This window comes from Barbatula barbatula (genome assembly GCF_947034865.1).
Source record: "Barbatula barbatula genome assembly, chromosome: 10".
Classification (NCBI taxonomy): domain Eukaryota; kingdom Metazoa; phylum Chordata; class Actinopteri; order Cypriniformes; family Nemacheilidae; genus Barbatula; species Barbatula barbatula.
Window position 1 is genome coordinate 14,407,494 of NC_136773.1, and position 22,458 is coordinate 14,429,951.

Consider the following 22,458-nt stretch of genomic DNA (forward strand, 5'->3'; position numbering starts at 1 on the left):
TCTTTACACTGTTTAAACATCCTGGCTTCTCATGCTTAACATGGTCAACATGTTAAAAAACAAGTTGGACGTTTGACGTAGTATTTCTGTCCTTGATACACTCCCCCAGTGTAACCGGTTCTACTCGAACCAGCATCGGTCCGGATGGGAGACGGGCGCTCTAACGAGGAGTCTCTAGCATCTGTTGCTAAAGTGTTTCTGTTGGTCGGGGAGTGAGGTTTACACACTGCACAGCTATTCACTAGCTGGCCTCCGTTTCACCAGCACTCTATTTTTTATTGGAAAGTTTTATATAATTCTGGATCCCTGTGTCGTCAAAGGCATCCTATTCTTTTTATTGGCCACTCTCCCGGAAAAGCAAAGCAAGGTGAAAGAAACAGCCCGCCCACGAGCCAACCGATGAGCGAGACCCGACCATCAAGATTATCAGCGCTGCATCAAGATTGGCTGCGTCGTTTCTCTTGCCATAGTGCAGTTTAGGTGAAGTTTGGTTTAATTAACAAAGCCATTGTGAAAACACAACTATCTATGCGACTAGCTATGCGTGACTGAGACTGCAAAAATTAACTACAGTAATTTTACATCAACATTCCATTTATTTGAATATATAATTGAATAGAATTGATGTTTTCAGAAATGGCTCACTATAATTTGGCTAGGAATTATTTTGGGGGGTTTTCTGTGTTTTTAAATCCGGTAAAAAACAGCCCTAACCTAAACCCTACACAAAACCCTAATCATAACACCCTTCAAATCGGATTGAATAATAGGAAAGGTATAGATCCCTAACTTGATTCTAAACCTACAACACATACAAAACACATTCCCCATCAAAACTGATATAACTGATAAGAGTTTTTAAGGCATCTAAGGCATACCTTAACAATAATTAATTCCTTGGAAAAGAAAACATCATAGGGTTCAGTACCTCTTGTTGAAGGTCTTTAATGATTTTGGTCTTCTTTTCCATCTCCATCTTCAAAAACTTGATCTGCATGGAAAAAATAAAGAAAAAGAAATGTAACATATGTAAAAATACCATCATTATTGTGCATGATGTTTAATATGACTTAACAGGTTAGTTCAGCCTAAAATGAGAATGCTTCACTCATTCACTCACCCTCTTGTCATTTCAAACCTGTATGACAAGAGACAACACAAAAGAAGATTTTCAAGAACGCTGGTAACCAAACAACATTGGTCCCCATTGAATTCCATTGTATGAACACAAAACCATTTCTCAAAATATCTTCTTTTATGTTGAAGAAACCACCTGAAATAAATGCAGGATTTTATTTTGGGGAACCATCCCTTTTAGGTGGTAATAATAATTATTACCCATATTTTATTAAAACCTTTTTTTAAACCAAGGATAAATCAGATTTAACTGTACACCCACCCTGATAAAGTAATGTGTGCAAAAGGTTTGTATGCAAAACATCATCTTTACTCCCAGTGAAATCAATGCTGATAAATATTCAAACGAAAAGCAGTCTTGTTAACATATTGCAACATGAACCTATATGGAATATGACTGTGAGAGTGAAGGTTTCCCCAAACAATCCAGAGTGTGGTACAAACAGCCAAAAAAAACAATCAGAAGTGTTTACAGCCCGCAGGCGAACGGCAATACCAATCAAATAGACCGTTCCACTATTGCTCCTTTTTCCTTATTCACCCAGCTCAGCCCTGAATGTCAAACTACCACAACACATTCTCTCTCTTTCTCTCTCTCTCTCTCTCTCTCTCTCTCTCTCTCTCTCTCTCTCTCTCTCTCTCTCTCTCTCTCTCTCTCTCTCTCTCTCTCTCTCTCTCTCTCTCTCTCTCTCTCTCTCTCTCTCTCTCTCTCTCTCTCTCTCTCTCTCTCTCTCTCTCTCTCTCTCTCTCTCTCTCTCTCTCTCTCTCTCTCTCTCTCTCTCTCTCTCTCTCTACGGCCTTGCAGACACTGTGGAAAAAAACAACACAACTGAGGTCTAGCAGCTTTGTGCGTTTAAAGACAATACAGCAGCGTACCCGCGGGTGTATTCATTCTGATTAGCACTTTAATTGAATTCAGTCTGAGTTCGTGTGTTGATATACTGTACTGCAGTCAATGCATAAATATTTAAATAGAGGGCATGCGTTACAGTGATTTGACCACGGGTGAGGGCTGTTCTCAGACAGGGCTTGCCAATAGAGCTACAATACAAGAAACAAACTCTTCAATAAACAGTTACATGTAGTATTGATAGTTGTCGGAATAAACAGCTCCTCCGCTAAGCATTACAGTTTGCTGTTAGCAAGTAACTTGGTGCATTAATTCAAGCAAAACAAACAATGTCTGGTCACAGATGTGTGTTTGTCAGCTTGGCTCATCCAATCAGGAGAAAAATGTTGGTAACTAAACAACTGTGGTACCCATTCACTTCACTTTCCCAAAACCAATGCAAGTGAATGGGAACCACCGTTGTTCCCTATCAATACTTCACTCGTACTGCGTACCAGGAAGCTATGGGAAAACTCCCTTTTCTCAGATGACTGAAGCTTTTATCAATAACGCAGAGAAACTGCACGGCCATTGGTTTGTGAAAAGTAAAACTTCAAAACCGATGGCAGCGAAGCTGCACAGACCTTTGGCTATTGCCCCCGCCAAAAGGGGCGGCCTTATGGTTATATAAGCAGACACATCGCCGTAGGGTCCTCAGATCTCTTCTCCTTTAGCGACAGCTTTTTTTTTCTCTACTCGAGACTGACGGCTTCGCGGTCGAAAAGCATCTGCAGCGGATTCGATCTCCTGCTCAGCGGCTTCGCTATTCAGCAGTTCTTGAGAAAAGTTGTCAGATCCTCTCGCAAATATTCCCAGAGGACTGGTTCGTCTCCCTGGATCTGAAGGACGCATTCTTCCACATCCAGATAGCCCCCCATCACAAACGATTCTTGAGATTCGCCTCCATTCAATATCTCTGGCTTCCTGCACTTTCACGAAGTGCATGGACTTGGCTCTATCCCCTCTCAGGCAGACAGGAATCCGCATTCTGAACTACCTTGACGACTGGCTTGTTTACAGTCTGAGGACGAGCTAAGGTCTCACAGGTCCCTCCTCCTCAGCCACCTGGAATGCCTGGGGCTCAGGATCAACCTTGCTAAAACGCGCCAGACCATGGTCAATACTGGCTGAAACCGAGAGTTCCGCCACACACTTGCCGTCTCGGACGTCTACACATTTGGGTGGACCAGTCTGCATAACCGCCATAGCCCCTTGGAAGGATCCCCTTTGGCTCGAGCAGGGTGTGTCTCTGGGCACCACATGCAGATGTAAGGTGGTCATGACCGGCCTTTGGCCACTGGTTGAATCAGGAAAGAAGCATTCACATCAACTGCCTGGAGATGCAGGCAGTATAGCTGGCCCTTCGCTACTTCCTGCCGGTCTTATGGGACCTTAGTCCGATTAAACAGCATGACGGTGGTATCCTACATAAATCACCGGGGAGGCCTATCCTCAAGACGCCCTTTTTTCCCTGGTACTACGCCCACTGGAATGGGCCTTGTGCAATCTGTGCTCTCTGAGGGTAACTCGTGTTCCGGGCAGACTGAACCGGGGAGCAGATATGTTATCTCGGAGCAATGTCCCTACAGAGGGATGGATGCTCCACCCCAGGTCGGTTTAGCAAATCTGGGAAATTTTCGGCAAGGCAGAGGTCGATCTTTTTGCCTCGATCGCTCTCATAAAGCAGATGATCAGGAGGACCAGAGAACAGGTGCACAAGGTGTTGTTCGTAGCCCCACTGTGGCAGAACCAGCCTGGGGTTGCGGAACTGGCTCAGCTGCTCGTAGCAGACTCGTGGCCTATTTCCCTGAGCCGGGACCTCCTTTCTCAGGCAGGCAACAGGATCAAGCAGTCCTCAAATCAAGGCATGGCTAGGTACCTAAGGTGCTCTCTACTCCGTTCACAGCACAGGTAGTGAGGCTCTCTGCAGGACCCAGAGATGAACCTTCTCTGTCCAGTCGGAGCGCTCCGCCCACTTCAGGTGGTTGGTACAGCTTTTTGTTTACATTTACATTTAGTCATTTAACAGATGCTTTTATCCAAAGCGACTTACAGATGAGGAAACATTGCAAACATAGGCAACAAAATACACATGTGCATCAAAAACTAGTCCATTAAAGCCTAGCACAGTATACAAAGCTAAGAATAGTGAGGTTAGTTTTTTTTTCACCAGAGGGTCCCGGTCTCGAAGCATAGACTGTCTTAATGGAAAGTTGAGGCTACCTCACTGGTATTGTCTTCCGTGGGCCTTCAATGCCTCACGGTAATTAGAGCCCATTCTACTAGAGGTGTCACCTCTTCCTGGGCGTGGTCTAGCGGAGTCTCCATAGCGGATATCTGTGCAGCGGCCTGCTGGGCTTCACCTTCCACATTTACCAGATTCTACAGTCTGGACGTTCCGGCCTTGCAGGCCTGGGTCCTTTCTGCTTAAGACTAGGCTGCTGGACCGTGGTTGCTACAAACTGCACTGGCACCTGGCACATTGTTGGGACGATCAACCGGATTATACCACCTATTAGCTTGGATTTTCCTCCTTCCACATGAATTCCCTGTTCCATACAGTATGTTGTGTGTTGCACGGCACTCTTTAAACTTTAAATCTAAAGCGTCTTGCTGAACTATAGCCGAAGACGTGACAGTAGCTCTGTCTTTTTTTATTTGATTGGTCGCTGCTCGGCTCTGTCACCAGTAACTCCAGCCTTTCATTTGATTGGCCACCTCACTTATTTTGATATTTCAATGTTGCACAAATTTTTAAACACACCAAAGAAGAAATAGTAGGTGCGACCCTGCATTAGAAAATGGATGTGTCTCCTTAATATATCAGAAAAAAATGTTATTTAATATGCTCTTGGTGGCCCCCTAGTGGCGGCGAGGCCCTAAGCAGCTGCTTAGTTCGCTTATAGGGAGGACCAGCTCTGGGATGAACTATCCCTTTAAGGGTATAAAATTAAAGCAGCCGCCCTAAGCAGCCGCTAAGTTCGCTTATAGGGAGGACCAGCTCTGGGATGAACTATCCCTTTAAGGGTATAAAATTAAATCACAAGTTTTTAACATGCCATTTGGAAAAGCTGATTCAAAGTTATTTTCTAGGCACACCTCATTTCCCCTGCAAACATTTGGGCCTCAATACAATAACAACAGCACATAATGACTATATAATATAAAAGGTCACTTACAGCCAAACAAAAGGTCAGAGCTTGCTGGGCTGTTTCAACACTCGTGTAAAACATTAAAATTTCACTGAAAATTAACAGGACAATTGTTGCAAAGGCAGCTTGTGAATATACTGTACCTTAGGCTGCAGATCTGCTTTGCTATCTGTAATTGGTATCAATTGGTGGTGAACTTTTCCAAGAATGGGAGGAACAACCAGAGCTGGTAAAATGCTAATTCTCTGTGAATCATTCTCATTCAGAACACGAGTGTCTGTGTCTCTATCCCCCGCAGTACCGCGCGCAGCCACACACAGAGAGGAAAAATAAAAGTTCCAGCATGCAGATAACTGTCTTTCTCCTTCAAAACAAACAAGGTGCTTCCTACAGTTTTCCATAATTACTTTAATGTAACTCTTCAGCACCTTAAGGTAAATGCCTAAAATAGATGAGACTCTATCCGGGCCCTCCGTGCTGCCGCGATCATCTAATGAGGATTCCAGTGTTTTCCTGGTAATTAGTTAAGACACGAGTCAGAGGGGAGGGTGCAATGGTGCCACAGCAGAATGAAAGCATTTCAAAATGGAGTCATGATATTCAGTCCAAACATGCTTCAATACAGCAATAACAAAACCCAATGACTCTCTGCACTGATCTATTGTAAATAGATGAAGTGAGTTGATTAGGCCCAAATGTAAAATTTATATTTGTATAAATATACAGTATATCAACACAATCTGATGGTAATTCATAGATATTTTACAAGGTGGCACATTTGTGTGAATTCCTATTTCCTACGCTTTCAATGGTATGTTTTGAATTTTCCCCTATGCCATTAGTTTAGGGGCCGGGTTAGGGGAAGCAATTTATCATTGTTGTGATTTTAGGGTGTGGGGTGAAGACAGGTGTTAGTTAGCCACATCCTAAAATATATGTACGACTTCTTTTGATATCAGGTTATGAATATTTCAATGTAAATACACACGCAGTCTGTGTATTGAAAATCGTGCTGAGTGACACAAAAAGAAAGTTAGGCTGAGTGACATCAAGAAAAGGTTATGCTCACTGACACGAAAAATGGGAATATTTGTGTCCATGAACACGCATTAATAGATTCCATATTTCGTGTCTATGCCACAAACTGCCGTGAGACTGGGTTGGGTGATACTGGTGGAATATTGCATGTCTCTCAGTTAATCAGATTCGAGAACCAGAATTTACATTATTCAGCCCGACAAGCATAGCAGGCGAGTTGAATTCATGTATTTTTAAGTTGGCCTACAATAAAAATATTGTTTTTTTTCAGTTCACTTCCATTCACTCTTTTCCCAGCAACAGAGTCCGTTTACGAAAGTCTTGCCACTTGGCGGCCATGTTTGCAGTACGCCTCTGGCCAGTTAGGGCAGTTATTGCATAATTCAAGCAAGACGCGAATGGGGAATACTGATATTTCTACAATCGCCGGCTTAAATCCCATGTACATGGCATATTTAGAAACAGCATTTAAAACATATTGTAGATGAACTGCACCATAACATTTGTTTCATTCACCTTTTTTAAAGTCGCTTAAATTACTGCGCATGTGCACAGGCTGACAAGTCCCTCAAGAGAACCCCGCAGCTAAGATTTTTCAGTCTTTGTCGATTGAAGATTCTCGGTTATTGCTGTAAGGCGGGACAATCTTCGCTGGAGTGGCCATATTGAACATCGCATCTGGTTAATATTTACTATCTTGGCCAGCAAGCACTGGGGCATTAATATGTGAGATTGCTTTGTTTGACCAGTTGAAAGATGGTTATTTTACTTAAAATTAGAATCCAGTTGATTGTTGCTTGTTGTTTTTCATGTAAACAAATGTTAAGGTCTCTGATGGGTGTTTCATGTTATTTCACCTTTTTTGTCTTATCAGTTTATGTGATGATTGTAAATGTAATGCTGTCAGAGGATTAAAATAAAGCAAGGTACGTTAAAATAAAGTGAATGAGTTCAATATTAAGAATGAGAGTAGCCGTTTTTAACCACAGCCCTTTTTTAAGTTCTCCAAAAGCAGTGTATATAAATTTAACACATCTCACGGTGGCCTGCTGCTTCTCTGCGCGTTCATTTGCATCATCCAGTTGCTTCTGTAGAGCCGCCTGGAGTGACTTCATCTCATCCCTGTGGAAGAAAGGCAGAAAGACAAATGAGCGTGGTGGGGCATAAAGAAAATCCCTGGAAACTGAGAAAGGGGGATCAGGAGAGACCGAACAATCCACAGTAATAGCCAATCTACAATATCCCATTATTGCTATGTGTACTATTGTATCCAGAAATCTATCATTTTTATTTCCTTTTTAGCCTTTATGCCACATTTATTGATTGGTTTAGTGAAAAGAAAGAGAGAGAACAGGAAAGAATGAGGACAAGATTGGGACAGGATGTCAATGTGTGAGAGCATGTGCCGTAACAGTGGCATAGTCTCAATCTCATCCGACACGCCCTTAGTCTGTCAAAAACCATCAGATGCATTTAAACACCAAACTCACGGTGGTGGTTTTACACAGTGCTGGACTAGTAATCTGGCATACCGGGCAAATGCCCAGTGGGCCGACGCACTCGGGGGCCGATATAATATAATATTTTTTTAATGGGCCAACGACCGGCCCATAAAGCAGGGACAGCGGCCTATTGGTTCATTTTCCATACTGACACTGGGCTGGCCCAATCATCTCTTAACAGACTCCACCCCCCCCCCCCCAGTTTCTCGTGTCAGATGCAGTCAGTGTCTTATAGAGTGTTCTTACCAAACGCAGTAAATCGCGCTATTAGCGTCTAGTTGGACGCTTGAACATTTTGCTTTTACTCGCTTCATTCGCGTCATGGAGGGGCTTCTGTCTAATTGCGAAATGGCGGACATGGATTTAGTTGAGAGGATAGCTGCGCATTATGTGCTATAGAAGGCTGAAGAACGACGTAGACTCGTTCGGCGCCATGTCTGGGTCCATCAAATCCTTCAGTCCTTCATTGTTGTTTCGGATTCCTGCCTCCGCTCGCTATGTCATAATCACGGCCCTACTAGAGCAAGCTCCTGGTTCGTAAACGCGGCGCAAATTTTCGCCAAAGTTCAGATTTTTCAACTCGTGCAAACTATGGGAAGCCAAATAATCCAAAAGTGGGACGAGACAGCGGGTATTACAGAGCTCGCGCCGCGCTGACATGTCATCTGCGTGATTCAATCGCCCAGCCAGCCGACTCCTCGTCAGCGCACACGTTATTTAAACAGCGCAAACCGTACACTCAAATGTACAATAAAGAAACCCCTCATTCCTTAAAAACATTTACATTTGTTTACATTTACACAAGTCTATCAGTTTTTCCCTACAGAAGACAAAGGAAATCAGGATGAAATGCATAATATTTTTTTATTATCTTTAATAGTGTACAAGTAAACGGTAGTGTTTTGCATCTATACTTTGAAAAACTGCACACATGTATAGACTCTATACTATACAGGCTACGGAAAGACGTGTACAAAGCAGAAACTTCAATGACTTCCAATATCGTAGTCTTGAGGAGCACGCCAACCTCCTGGACAGTTTACACGTTCAGGTAATTTATTTTATTATTTTAGTACGTTTTGCGCCTAGCCATTTTACCTCAACTATTTATGTTAATAATAGCAGAGGTTTATGGGTAAAATGTAAATGAGTGGCGCCAAATGAACATTGTATATGTTTTAATTGGTCAGTGCAGCGGATTGGTTGGTGCCACGCTGCCCATTGGTTGGCGATAGGAAATTGAATTGCGCAGATGACATGTCAGCGTGGCGCGAGTTCTGTAATACCCCGCTGTCTCATCCCACTATTGGATTGTTTGGCTTCCCTTACTAACGCTCAATTTGCGCGAATCACACCACAAGTAGGTGTAGGTCTATCACCAGGGAGTCAGTCAAGAGAGAATGAGTACACTGGTCCACTTGCACTGGTACACTGGTCCATGGCACTTAGTTCTCAGCTTTGTAGGTTTTTGGGGGAATGGAACAGTAGATATGCATATCTACAGGGACCGCAAGGATGGTGTGCTGGTTGGTTGTGTCCGACCCATTGTGGTGGGCCGGTCTGAGTAAAAATGCCAGGGCCCTTTTTTTGTCCCAATCCAGCCCTGGTTATACATCATTTCAATCTGGCACAGAGGCCATTTATACTTAGATGACCCTAGTGTAATCCCATTCTTAAAAGACTACAAATGTACCAACCAAAACTGTGTAAAAATGATTCAACAATAGACATTTGACCATACAGTGCCATGTAAGCTTGCTAAGTTGTTTTTCCATGTTAAATGCAATTAATTATGGATAGACTTTATAAACCGAAGAGGTCTGATCCTTTTATCTACATTGTGCTGTTCAAAACAAAAAGCCAAGGCTTTTACTAAGCCACTATATAACTTTACGTATTGTGTATTTTCAGCCATGTGTAGCCGACTCACCGACTCGCTGCATCACTCAATTACACTTAAGCTTCAGCTCACGCACAGATGGTGGAGATGATTCTCCTAAAGAATTGTCTGGTGCATAGCAGAATTCATGCTTCTTTCAATGATAACAGGTCATCCAGGTCTCGATGCAGCAAAACAGCCACTTACTATCACACTGCCACCACTGTGATTCACTGTAGATATGACATTCACAGTGCAATGCTGTATTCACTTAGCTACAAATTTGGTGTGACCATGAATGTCCATTTTGAATCATCCGTCCATAGAAAATTATTTGAGATCTTGATGCTTCTTAATAGACATAATTTACAGTATAAAGATGCACCTGAAATGTTTTTGCCCTGCTACTCAAAACGTTAATACTCAACGAATACAATTTTGTCTCTCTCTAATTGTTATGTGTACACTGACATCAGCTGATGTTAGAAATGTGTGCCATTTCTATGATCCTTTGAGGTGCCGTGTGCAATTGGATAATTTTTGGCAGGTTGGAGACTTCTGAGAAGATTCACCACCATCTTTAAAGGACCCCAAAATGAAAATCTGTCATCATTTACGTTGTTCCAGATCTGTAACCTATAAATGTCTTTGTTCTGATGAGAACAGAGAAAGATATTTGGGAAAATGCTTGAAACCAAACTGTTCTTGGCCACCATTGACTACCATAGTAGGAAAAATTAGAAATCGTAGTCAAAAGTGCCCCAGAAGTGTTTGTTCCAACCCTGAGTTTTAGGTACCATGACAGTAGCTCGGTTTTAATCGGTGTTTATAGCCATGGTAACTTACACTGCACGGCTAGCCTGCTCTGGAGGAGGTTATGACAGGTGACATCACATATCTTTTAAAAGTGCTATTTTAATATTTTTTTTTAAAACCAGGTCACACTTAGAATTCACCTAAATAATGTATAATAAAGTATGCCTATACAATGCAGTAATGCTTGTATAATTCCCTAATGCATCCGTGTTTTGTTAGTGCTGGGAGGTTAAATAAAATGGGGAACAGTACAAAACACTTGAAATGATTTAAATTTGTGACCAAAAATTTATTTCAAGCTTCAATACAATCTTCTCTTCTTTGTTCTTTGACAGGACTGTTTGATAGCCTGTTGGTGGGAGAAAGGGTTTATGTATGAAGGTTGTAAAATGTCCTACAAGAACAAAGACACCAGTAACGTCAAATATAATCTATTATATATAAAATATAATATATGGCACATTACAATTATATATTTAACTCTGTCAGCACACAGATACAGTAGTTTCACTTCATCACATGCTTCACCCTCATTAATAAAAGTAAACTGAAAGGTAACTGATACAAGGCAGGATATTTTCATCCACTGTGGGGGCACAAGTACACAACATCATAAATACAGTATTACATTACTGTAGTATTTACCTTACTATAAGAGGCCAATACTACAGTTAAAGCATGTATTATTAAGTAGTTTAACTTGCGCATTAACGCTGAAACAGTCCTCTCTTGTGGAGACAGCAGAAACAGCAGTACTCCGTGGCTGAAATACATTTTTGAGTTTTTGTATATTTGTGCATAATAATTTCCTGAGAAACATACAGAACTCCCTCTATCCATGTTGAACGCGTTTGGTTTTGCGATGTCGACGTCATTCGTTCATTTGCACGCGCTTCAGGATCAAAGCTTGAGTTGACAAAGAAACTCTGTGTGCTGCTTAATGGTACCAAAAAAGTTTGATCACGTTGGTTTGGTTTTATCATCCCAAAACTAATCCTGTAACCCTGAGTTTGTACAGCTAGATTTACGGGACAGGCCCCAGGGGTCTTACTAATGGCTTTGCAAGCTGATATATCTCAATAACATTTCAACAGCACATCTGAAGAAGCTTTAAAGTAGCGATTTCTGTGCATGGGTCAATACTGTATAAAACAGGACTGACTGCAGTAATAGAATGAAACAATCGAAGTATTTTTCTATGAAGAAAATGTAATGATTTATATAATTCTTTATTTTTTGGAATTTTCTATGCGTTACCATGACAATTTATTTAATGGTATGAAATCATTCAGTAAGAGAAATGTGCAATTAAAGAGGGAATAGGGAAGTCAGGCAAGCGCTCTTTCACAGCACTGTGCATGCAAAAGTTTCAGTCACACATCCTTGCTACATCGGAACTAATTAAAAATTATTTGGAGATCTACGACTATCTGCTAGTCAAGTGGGGCCAAGTATGTTGACACTGGGGCTGTTTCATAACAGCCCTTCAGCCCCGGCTTCCTACTGCTTTTCCTCAAGCCTATTATTATCTTCCTCACTTGAAACACCTCTAACTTTTAATGGTGAGAAATGGCCAAACATGCATGGATGAGGGATCTGTGCCTAATTGCATTCTGTGTAATTTTGGGATGGATGGGATGTATGGTTGCTTAGCAACTAGTGGTTGAATCTGCAATATTCAAAACATCAGCCTCGCTAGCCTATTTGAGATACTTGACAGGAGTGTCTCTTTTCTCATCCGGAACAAATTTGCCTCAAGGACCTATGTATTTTGCCATTAAAATATTTTTCAGTGTTTGACATTTTGGGTAAATCTTTTTCGTATCAATTTCTGTTTCAGTGGTGTTTATTTTAAGATGTGGCTTTTATAGGTTTACATTCTTAAACAGATTTGTTCCGCTTTCATGAATCTAAATGAAAAGGGAAGACAATCAATGCATAGGCTGTGATGTAAAATGTGTGTTATTCTTTAAACAGACATCTGTTCCTTTAAGAAAGAAGTTAGTTTGAGATGAGTGATGGTTGCATTGTCAGTCTCGATTCTAAAGGAAGAAGGTTGAAGCAGGCATGTTATACTTCTGCAGGTTTTCAAAGACAGAAATGTCTGCAGTTTTTGATTTATGAATACAATAAAGACGGAATTTGTCATTGCAGTGGAATATGTGTTTATTTCTAGTCAGAGAAAGTTAACTGACAGGTTTTAATGTTGAGCTGCAATATTACAAATATTTAAGTCCTGAGGCTTGATCAGGTACAGAGTCTGATAAATTGTTCTATGGTTTATCACAAATACAGAGAAAAACTAGAAAATTACATAGATTTTTCAATTTAAAACCCAGAAATCACTTGGGCCTGTCCCAGCCCTCTAACCATTTAGCCCTTTAAGTTCACATTATGGTGACGTTATGATGCATACTGTATAGTTTTGTGTAGTAATTCGCTGTGAAGCGCACATCAATGCATGCTTCACATAAGGCCACTCAACGGCCACAAATGGAGCCCTTCTGAATCATAAAATGACAAGTGAGACCCTGCACACTGTCAAGGACAGACCCACATGAGCGAAATCCACATCAATCGTGACGCTCGGACATGGCTTAATTTCCATTGTATCTGCTAATTTTACTATAGCATGCTGGATTCTGTTAACTGCTGCTCGCAGCCACATTTTATAGTTTTATTTTTAACTCTGTGAGACGCTACGCTACGATAACGCTTCTTAATGCTTATCAAGCAGATGGCTCATTTAAATCGGCAACTGAATTGTCCAAGTAATAATCTGATATGACCAAGCCGAGCCTCCAAGAAACGTCACCATGTGGCATTTTACAAGGCAAAACTGAGCGCAGTCCAATGACTTTCCAATGGCAGATGCCCATGGAATGGTCTGCTCATTTCTTTTCTACGGAGTGCTCATATTGTCATTTTAATCAAGAGAGTGAAGGTCAGAAACTTCACCATATCTGCCCTGAATTTCAATATCTGTCTGCTGTTGATTGGGGTTAAAAATAGAAGCCATTACACACACCTGACACAGGGGGAAATTGAATTCTGTCACTAACTCTCCGCAGCCAACATGGATGAACGTTGATGGATCCAATCTGTTGCCATAATGTCACCAAGACTATTTTGGAGTGCTCCGGAGTTCTTCAGCACTAAAAAACCCATGACAATTCAATCTGATTTAAACCAAGACAGTTTTGTCGTAAAAGCAGTGTTAAAGAAGCATGTTGCTCTTGAAACAGGAGTCGCCAAGAGAGCCTTAGATGTATACAACAAATGGTGGAGCATCTGTCTACAGCCGAATCCATGTAAACAGTTACTAACAGTTTGTAATTACTGGTGTTGGTGTGTGAGAGTAATTAATTCAAGAACACACAGCTTCTTATCTTTCAAAGTTCATTTCGCTTAGAGTTGACGGAAATACTGCATGGGCTGACATCCCTGTCCTTAAATTACTTTCTCTTAAGTAAAGATGTGTTTAATTCTTGCACTGTTTATTTTCATATTCATTTAGTGGTGATACACAGATGTCTGAATGTAATTCATTAACATTGAAGCATTACCGTCGGAATGAACAGTTAGTTTTCACCTTTTTAAATATTCAGATTTAGATAAAAGACAACTGAGTTACAACTTTAAAGCTGCAATTCTCCATCTTTGTTTGAAACCTACAATTTAATTTGTTTAAGGAACTCATCTTCAAATTACAGTATGTCAAACTGACATTTACGGCAAATCTTACCCATGAGGTAAACTCATAAATCATCATAAGCTTTCGGTTTCAAACCAAGGTAATAGTTGTTAGGACTCTGTCCTTCCTGTCTCGAGCTTTCTAGCTCCCTGGGCAGAGTCATGACATTGCCACGTCTTTCGTGTTTCTGTTGTGTTATGTGTGGAGACATGTGGCTTTATGTTGTTACTTAATGCCACGTGTCTTCCTGTTATGTCTCTCAGCCCCACCCTCCTATCTCCTGTAATTTTATTAGGGTTTCATTCCCATCGTCTGTTTTGTAATTCACCTCGTTAGGGTTTCATTCCCATCAGCTGTCACCACTCTCCCCATGTAATCACTCCTCGTTAGTGTCTCCCTTTATATGGTCTCAGTTTCTCTCTGTTCAGTGTTGGTGTCTTTATCTATTGTCTACTGTCCATGTGTAACACGGATGTCTTGTCGTTGGATTACATGTTGTTCCTGTTCCAGTTTGTAGACTTATTATTTCTCTTTTATATAGACCTTGTTTTTTCCCCTCGTGGAAAGTGTTTGTTTCTAGTGTTTGTTGGCTAGTGTGTTTTTGTTCTTGTTTTTCCCCATTGCGGGTGTTTTATTTAATAAACATTTATATTTAACCTTCGTCTGCCTGCATCTGGGTTCTGTCCAAAGCCATTTTGTGACAATAGTGGTGAATAATGATGGTTTATGTACAGTACTTGCTAAATATTTTTTTTTAAATATATATACATTTTTGTAGACAAAATGCTATATGCTCTCCTACTTGTAAGTCGCTTGGATAAAAGTCTGCCAAATGAATAAATGTAAAAATAAATAAAATAAAACGCTGTTATCTCTAGGATTAAGATATCTTGGGTATCTTTTAGAAATCTCTCATTCCAAGTGTATTATAGTTTAACAAAATTTAGACTATTAGCATAAAATATCAGCATAAATATTATTTGTAAAACGAAATAAACTGAAATATGTTTAAGTTCATAATTCTTTAACTAAAATGACTGAAACTTGACCAAAAATAAATTAAAACTAACTGAAAAAGCAATCAGTTAAATTTAAATAGCCATAAAAAAATTAAAATAGAATCACAAACATGCATAACAAAACCACAAACAAAAATTAACATTAATTTTTTTTTTTCAAAAATACTAATTTATTATTTACAAGTAACCAAAAACAAAACTATAAAAACTCTGCTTTATTGACTGATGACAATGTGACTAACAAAGTGAAAAATGGACACTTACTTACCTTTGCTTGTGACTGAGCTCCAGGATTCTCTGCACATCCTTCTTGGGCACAGCATCATCATTCTTTAGAGTCTATCGGGAAAGAACAGAAAGGTTGCGGAGTATGCTTTATGATATTATATATTTGTGTGTTCAGTTGTTTATCTCAGGATTTGACATGACAGAAACTGTAAGACATGTCAGAATTCATGTATAAAGGTACGACCACCTTCTAAAAACTGATTTATTTCAGAAAGCCTGCAAAATGTCTTGAAAAGTGCTGCTTTATGGGGCAGGTCAAAAGCATCTGTTCCCTCCTCAGAGAAACATCAGCGAGATCATAGAGAGGAAATCTCACTAATTCTCATTATAGCCTCATTTCCATTTCCTTCAATCAGCATATTTATAAACATGAATAATGGAGAAACCACGAAAAGAACAAGAAATGGATACTCAAACTTTCTCATTCAGATTAATGCCGCTGTTCAAAATGTACGTCAAAGGGTTCTAATATTAATAAATGCTCATAAAGATGTTTATAAATCAGATATGTTTTTAATTTGTTTTCACAGTTAATGGCCAGTCATAAACAGGCCTGTAGAGGTGAAAGGGAGGAAAACAAAGAAGTATTGATGTAAAGGGCTCAGAACAATATACATCATTCCTATAGCTGCTGTAGCCCTTGTTGTGAGCAGTGAATCAATCCATTTATATAGCACCATGTAAAAGAATGTTTACAAATTGCTTTACAGAAAACATACAAATGACACACAAGACAAAATAAAGATAGTTTACGAATTGAATGAGCTACTCTTGGGTCTGCAGGGAGAGAGTTTCACAACAGCTCGGGACTAAAGATGTACACACCACTTTTTTTTGCCATGTGTAAGGTGTCACTGGCTGGCGGTGGTTGGGCGATTTAGAAGTGTAATTTAGCAATCACTCTGCTGAGGTATGTTGAGAAAGCGCGATGAAGACATTTAACATGGTTAAGAGGATCTTAAAATCAATTCTATAAGACATGGGTATCCAGAGGAGGATTTAAGTGCCAGTATAACACAATTCTTCATTTTAACAAGCATCAGCAGTCTCGCTGTGTTCTGAACTCCAATGAGTGTTTGATTGAGCTTTTTGGTAAACCGGCCAAAACACTGCAGTCAAGACTGGATGTGAATGTTGTCTCAAAGTTTCTAACTGTCAGGAGGGGGAAAATATCACATATTTTAGAGATGCTGAGATAGCATGCTGTTTTGACAGACATTACAAATATCTGCTTTTAAGCTATGAACCAACTTTTTAACATTATGACTCATTCTTGATGTCATTATTGATGTAAAGGCATTGGGTCTCAATCATGAAATACGAGCAGAACATATTTTTGTGATAATCATTCGTAAAGTCATTCTAACATATCCAGGAAAATTTTCGTATTTCCAAAATTTTAGTTAGTACGAAAGAAATGTACATCTGCTCCATTCCAAAATAGTCCGTAAAACATCAGGCTACAACGTTCTATTTCACAGGTTCTTTTGACCTGTCTTTTATCATTTTTACTTCACATTTTGTTGATTTTTTACTTCACATTTTGTAGATTTTTTACTTTTTAACTTTGGGTAAAACGCAGAACTCGTCACTGTCCTTTTTTACACAGCCGTCCGATTACGGTGGAGAAGAGGCGGGACAAACACTACATTGACTAACCATCATACACAACAATGGAGAAGTTATCTCTTGGTGGGTTCTTATCAGAACTAGTACTGGCTGCAGACAGAGTCCTTGTTGTTGGTGACTTTAGCATTCATGTAGATAATGATACAGATGCTTTAGGAATGGCTTTTAAAGACACTCTTAACTCCATGGGCGTTAGTCAACATGTGTCGGGACCTACTCACCTTCGTAATTATACTTTAGATTTAATATTGTCTTAAGGTATAAACGTGGGCGACGTAAAAATCCTTCAGCAGAGTGAAGACATTTCGGATCATTATCTGGTATCATGCTTGCTTCACTACCCAATGGTGGCAAATCAAACTCCAAGTTACAAATATTGTAGAACAATAACTTCAACTACAAAAGGTGCGTGTCTTGATAATTTGCCAGAATTGTCTCAAATTTCTAGCATGAGTAATAACGTTGAAGATCTTGACTTTACCATTGAAAATATTAATGCCACCTTCTCGGAAACGCTAGACATAGTTACTCCTCTGCGCTTAAAGAAGATTAAAAATGACAGACCGACACCGTGGAATAATGAACTCACTCAGGCTCTAAAGAAAGCGGCACGAAAAATGGAGCGCAACTTTAAGAAAACTAAATTAGAGGTATTTCGTACTGCCTGGAAGGATAGTATTAATAAATACAGGAAAGCCCTAAAAAACGTCTAGATCTGCCTACCTTTCATCACTAATAGAAGAAAACCAGCATAACCCTAGGTTTTTTTTGATACAGTGGCTAAATTAACCAAAAATAAATCGTCAGAGACTTCTGATTTTGTTTACCAGCATGGCAGTGATGATTTTATGGACTATTTCACAAATAAAATCCAAGATATTAGAGAAAACATTATAACTATGCAACCAGAAGTGAATACCGGAGAAATTACGTTTATTTTCTACTATAGATCACGATGAACTCTCTAAAATCATTAGATAATCTAAATCAACTTCATGCATGTTAGACCCTATACCTACAAATCTACTGAAAGAGATGCTCCCAGAAATTATAGATCCTCTACTTAGCATTATTAACTCATCTCTGACATTAGGACATGTGCCTAGAGCATATAAGGTGGCTGTTATAAGACCCCTTGTCAAAAAACCCCATCTGGACCCTGGAGAACTAGTTAACTACAGACCTATTTCGAATCTACCTTTCTTATCTAAAGTTCTGGACAAAGTAGTCTCAATTCAAATATGCTCCTTCCTCCAAAGAGAATAAGATTAATGAAGATTTCCAGTCTGGATTTAGAGCACATCACAGTACAGAGACTGCTCTGATTAGAGTTACAAATGATCTGCTTATGGCGTCCGGCGAGGTTGTATCTCCTTATTGGTGCTGCTAGATCTTAGTGCTGCATTCGACACCATTGACCACAGAATGCTCCTACATAGACTCGAAAATGATGTTGGTATTAAGGAAATAGCTTTGAAATGGCTTAGATCTTATTTATGCGACCGTTTTCAATATGTAGCAAAAAACAATGAGGTATCACGCAAATCGCAAGTCCAGTACGGTGTACCACAGGGCTCAGTCTTAGGGCCTATGCTCTTCGCATTATACATGCTACCTCTAGGAGATATAATAAAGCGACACAGAGTAAGCTTTCACTGTTATGCTGATGATACGCAACTTTATATTTCCTCGAAGCCTCATGAAACACAGCAATTCCATCGAATAGTGGAATGCATAGTCGATATAAAAAAGTGGATGAGTAGCAATTTTTTATTACTGAACTCGGACAAAACTGAAGTGTTACTTATCGGACCGAAAACCGCCCTACGTAACAACCAAGAATACTGCTTAACTATTGATGGATCTTCCATAAAACCCTCATCTTCAGCTAAGAATCTTGGCTTTATATTCGATAGTACTCTGTCATTTGAGAACCAGGTCGCCAACACCTGTAAAATTGTGTTTTTCCATCTTAAAAATATATTTAAACTACGTCATATGCTGTCACCATCAGATGCAGAGAAGCTTATACATGCCTTTATGACATCAAAACTAGATTACTGTAATGCACTATTAGGTGGTTGCCCTGCAGGCCTATTACAAAAAATCCAACTGGTCCAAAATGCGGCAGCTCAAGTTCTTACGCGTACAAAAAAGTACGAGCATATTAGCCCGGTTCTGTCAACCTTGCACTGGTTACCTATAAAGCATTGCATAAACTTTAAAATCGTGCTTATTACCTATAAAGCCTTGCATGGTTTAGCTCCTCACTACTTGAGAGAACTTCTAACGTATTATAGTCCATCACGTGCACTACGCTCTCAGGTGTCAGGTCAGTTGGTAATACCTACAACTTCAAAATCAAGTGCAGGCGGCAGATCCTTTTCCTATCTAGTGCCTAAACTTTGGAACAGTCTTCCCTGCACTGTCCGGGAGGCAGACACACTCTGTCAGTTTAAATCTAGACTAAAGACGCATCTTTTTTATCTTGCATACACTACACTATCATAATATATATATATTTCAAAGATCTAGGCTGCACTAGTAAGATCAACCGGAACCAGGGACACTTCCAATAACAACTGATGCATTTGTTGCATCAAAGATTGCAGAACAGTACTCTACTCTCAGCCAGTCTTGTCTCATTGTTCCAAGGTTACCAGAGCGGGCAGGATGCAGTCCAAGGTTACCGGACCGGGCAGGGCGCAATCCATTCCCAGACCTGACAAATGCTGGACGAAGGACGTGGCGACTCTACAAAACTTCAGTCGCTATTAGATTATTAATGATAATTTTAAATCTAACTTTTTTTATTTTGCCTTGTTGTGCAAGCACTGTCGAGCTTGTGCAGAGGCAGCAGTTTTTGCCAGAGGGGAACTGGAATCCCCTGGTTAGGCCTGGTTTCCCTCTGAGGTTTTTTTCTCCTCCAATGGAGTTTTGGGTTCCTCGCCACCGTTTGCATACTGTTTTGTACTGTTTGCCTGGCCGGGGGGGCTGCTAGAATTTGATAGTCTTATTTAATTAACACTGCATATAGGAATTTATTGTGTGTCTGATATTTGACCTGTGTTTTGACTTCCATAACCTTTTATGTTTTACTTATAGTCAATGTTTTCTTGTACAGCTGCTTTGTAACAATGAAAATTGTAAAAAGCGCTAAATAAATAAAGCTGACTTGACTTGACTTAATATTAATGGTTACTGCACTTTCATATTAAGTTATATTCTTCAAAATAAGATACTAGTAACAAGTAGGCTAAACCAACGCATTTCCAGAATAACACACACAGTGCCTCCAAAGGTGGTCGTTTTTAGAAGAGCATCAGGTATTATTATTTTAGCTGGCTAAAAATGCTTTGGTACACACAGTTTAATTGATTAATTTATTGGTAAGCATATCGCCTATGAGTATCTTATGCATTTGTGCAATATAATAATAGCCAAACCATGAAGTCCTAGCATTCCTAGATACGTAATTTGTGTGGCTGTAACTCGTAGGTGGGGATTATGCTAATTGTGAATGAGAAAGCATATGCGCACCCTGTTTTGACACTTACGACATGCACACATTTTACTATGAAATCTGATGTTTACAAAGTATTTGTATATCCGGAGGAAAGTTTTCAGGAAGGACTGTTTTACCCGCAAATTACTCTGAATTTACTGATATATTTACGAAAGTGTCATGAATGAGGCCCATTGAGTCTGTTAGGCATGGTATACTTTCTCTGTGCATCTTCACATAGCAGATAGTTCTCCAGGAACCCTACATCTCCTAATTGATCTGTGGGCATCTGGTGCAAGTGACAAGTGGAGTTGTGTATCATAAGCATATCATCGACATTGATTAATTACATCAACTAATGGATATAGACTTTGAAAAAATTGGTAAAAGATTACATGTATGAGAATTGTGTAATCAGTTTAGAAAAATCTAGTACATGATTACACATCGATTACCTATCAGGCAGTCTTACACTTAACACAGCTGTTTGAGCCAGAGGCTATAATATGGTCAAGCCTTTATGTCATTTCTGGGGAAATGGGGAAAGGCAAAGAAATAGACTGATCCCAGATCACATCCAGGCAGGGCTGCTTACACTGAGAATGGAGAGGTCTTATTTCTCATTTGACTCAATAGAGTTCAAGCCTCGTCTTATAAGCAAAATACATTATATCATTTTTAGAACATCATTTAAAAGACTTAATGTTAATTGAAGCACTTACTTTATTAACATAATGTTCATCAAAAGAGATAGTTTATGAACTATAGTCCCGTTATTATATTATGAAATGTTATAATCCTAGTCTGTGAGCGTCATTTTATGATTTTGATATTTCGCTGATGTCCTTCTGAAACCTCTCCTGAAATATCTTCACATTTCATGATTAATTTTTTTTGGCCCTAAATCATTATTGTTAGTCACCCTTCACGGGTTTTGTATATATCTAACCAATATAAAGTATCATTAAAATATGCTCACAGTGTCACGGTGTGTGGACAGAACCCAAACGCAGGCAGCAGAGTTAAATAACAAAAACTTTATTTAAACAAAAGACCCTCGATGGGGAGAACATGAACTAAAACAAGACAAAAGTGTAAACTAAAACTTCCCACATGGGGAACAAAACAAACAAAGTCCTTTGAATAATAAATCAACAAAATCCACAAACTTAGAACAGGAACAAACACGATAATCCATAGACAGGAATAATCCAACAAGGTGACGTGAGGAGGTACGATAATGACAAAATGACAATGAACCGACAAGGGACAGAGGGAAAACTGGGGCTTAATAAAGGGAAAACACTAACAAGGACTGATGACACAGGGAGAGTGGCCACAGGTGACAAGGATGAAACACTAAGGGAAAGCAAACAGGAGGATTGCACGAGGCAGGTGAGGGGACTGAAACACTAAGGGAAGGATGGATCAGGGCTGGAGACAAGACTAACACTAATGGGCTGCTAACAGGGAAACAAGGGGGCGGGGCTATTGGTGGGAAAAACTTGGGAACATAACTGGGTGGGGACTTAGGAGGGACAGGACCCTGCTTCCTAGAGCTGGGCGGAGGGATGGGATAGGAAGGCCTGGGCATGGTAGGGATACCTCTCTTGGAGTGGGAGGAACTAGAAGGGGTAGGGCATGACAGGACGGCCGTAGTAGGGAACGGCTGGGGCAAGGCTGACTGGTTTGTAGGTTGGAGGGCCGGCAGGGCAGGACTTGACGCTGGACTTGGGACCACCGGACTGGACGGGACCACCGGACTGGACGGGACCACCGGACTGGACGGGACCACCGGACTGGACGGGACCACCGGACTGGACGGGACCACCGGACTGGACGGGACCACCGGCATTGTGGTTTGTGTGGTGAGTTCCTGTGTTATGTTAGTTAAGTCATGTGTAGTTTAT

The 22,458-nt window shown here is 40.2% G+C and overlaps 1 protein-coding gene across 1 annotated transcript in view; it reads right to left on the reverse strand.

Annotated features, from left to right (window-relative positions):
• The window catches only part of luzp2 (leucine zipper protein 2), a 105,185-nt gene that overhangs the window by 22,076 nt on the left and 60,651 nt on the right, over positions 1-22,458 (reverse strand). The window contains exons 3-5 of the mRNA XM_079466597.1: positions 15,395-15,465; positions 7,257-7,338; positions 929-991 (exon numbers count right to left, since the gene is read on the reverse strand). Of these exons, the coding sequence (XP_079322723.1) occupies positions 929-991; positions 7,257-7,338; positions 15,395-15,465 (216 nt within the window). The remainder of the gene's footprint in view (positions 1-928; positions 992-7,256; positions 7,339-15,394; positions 15,466-22,458) is intronic.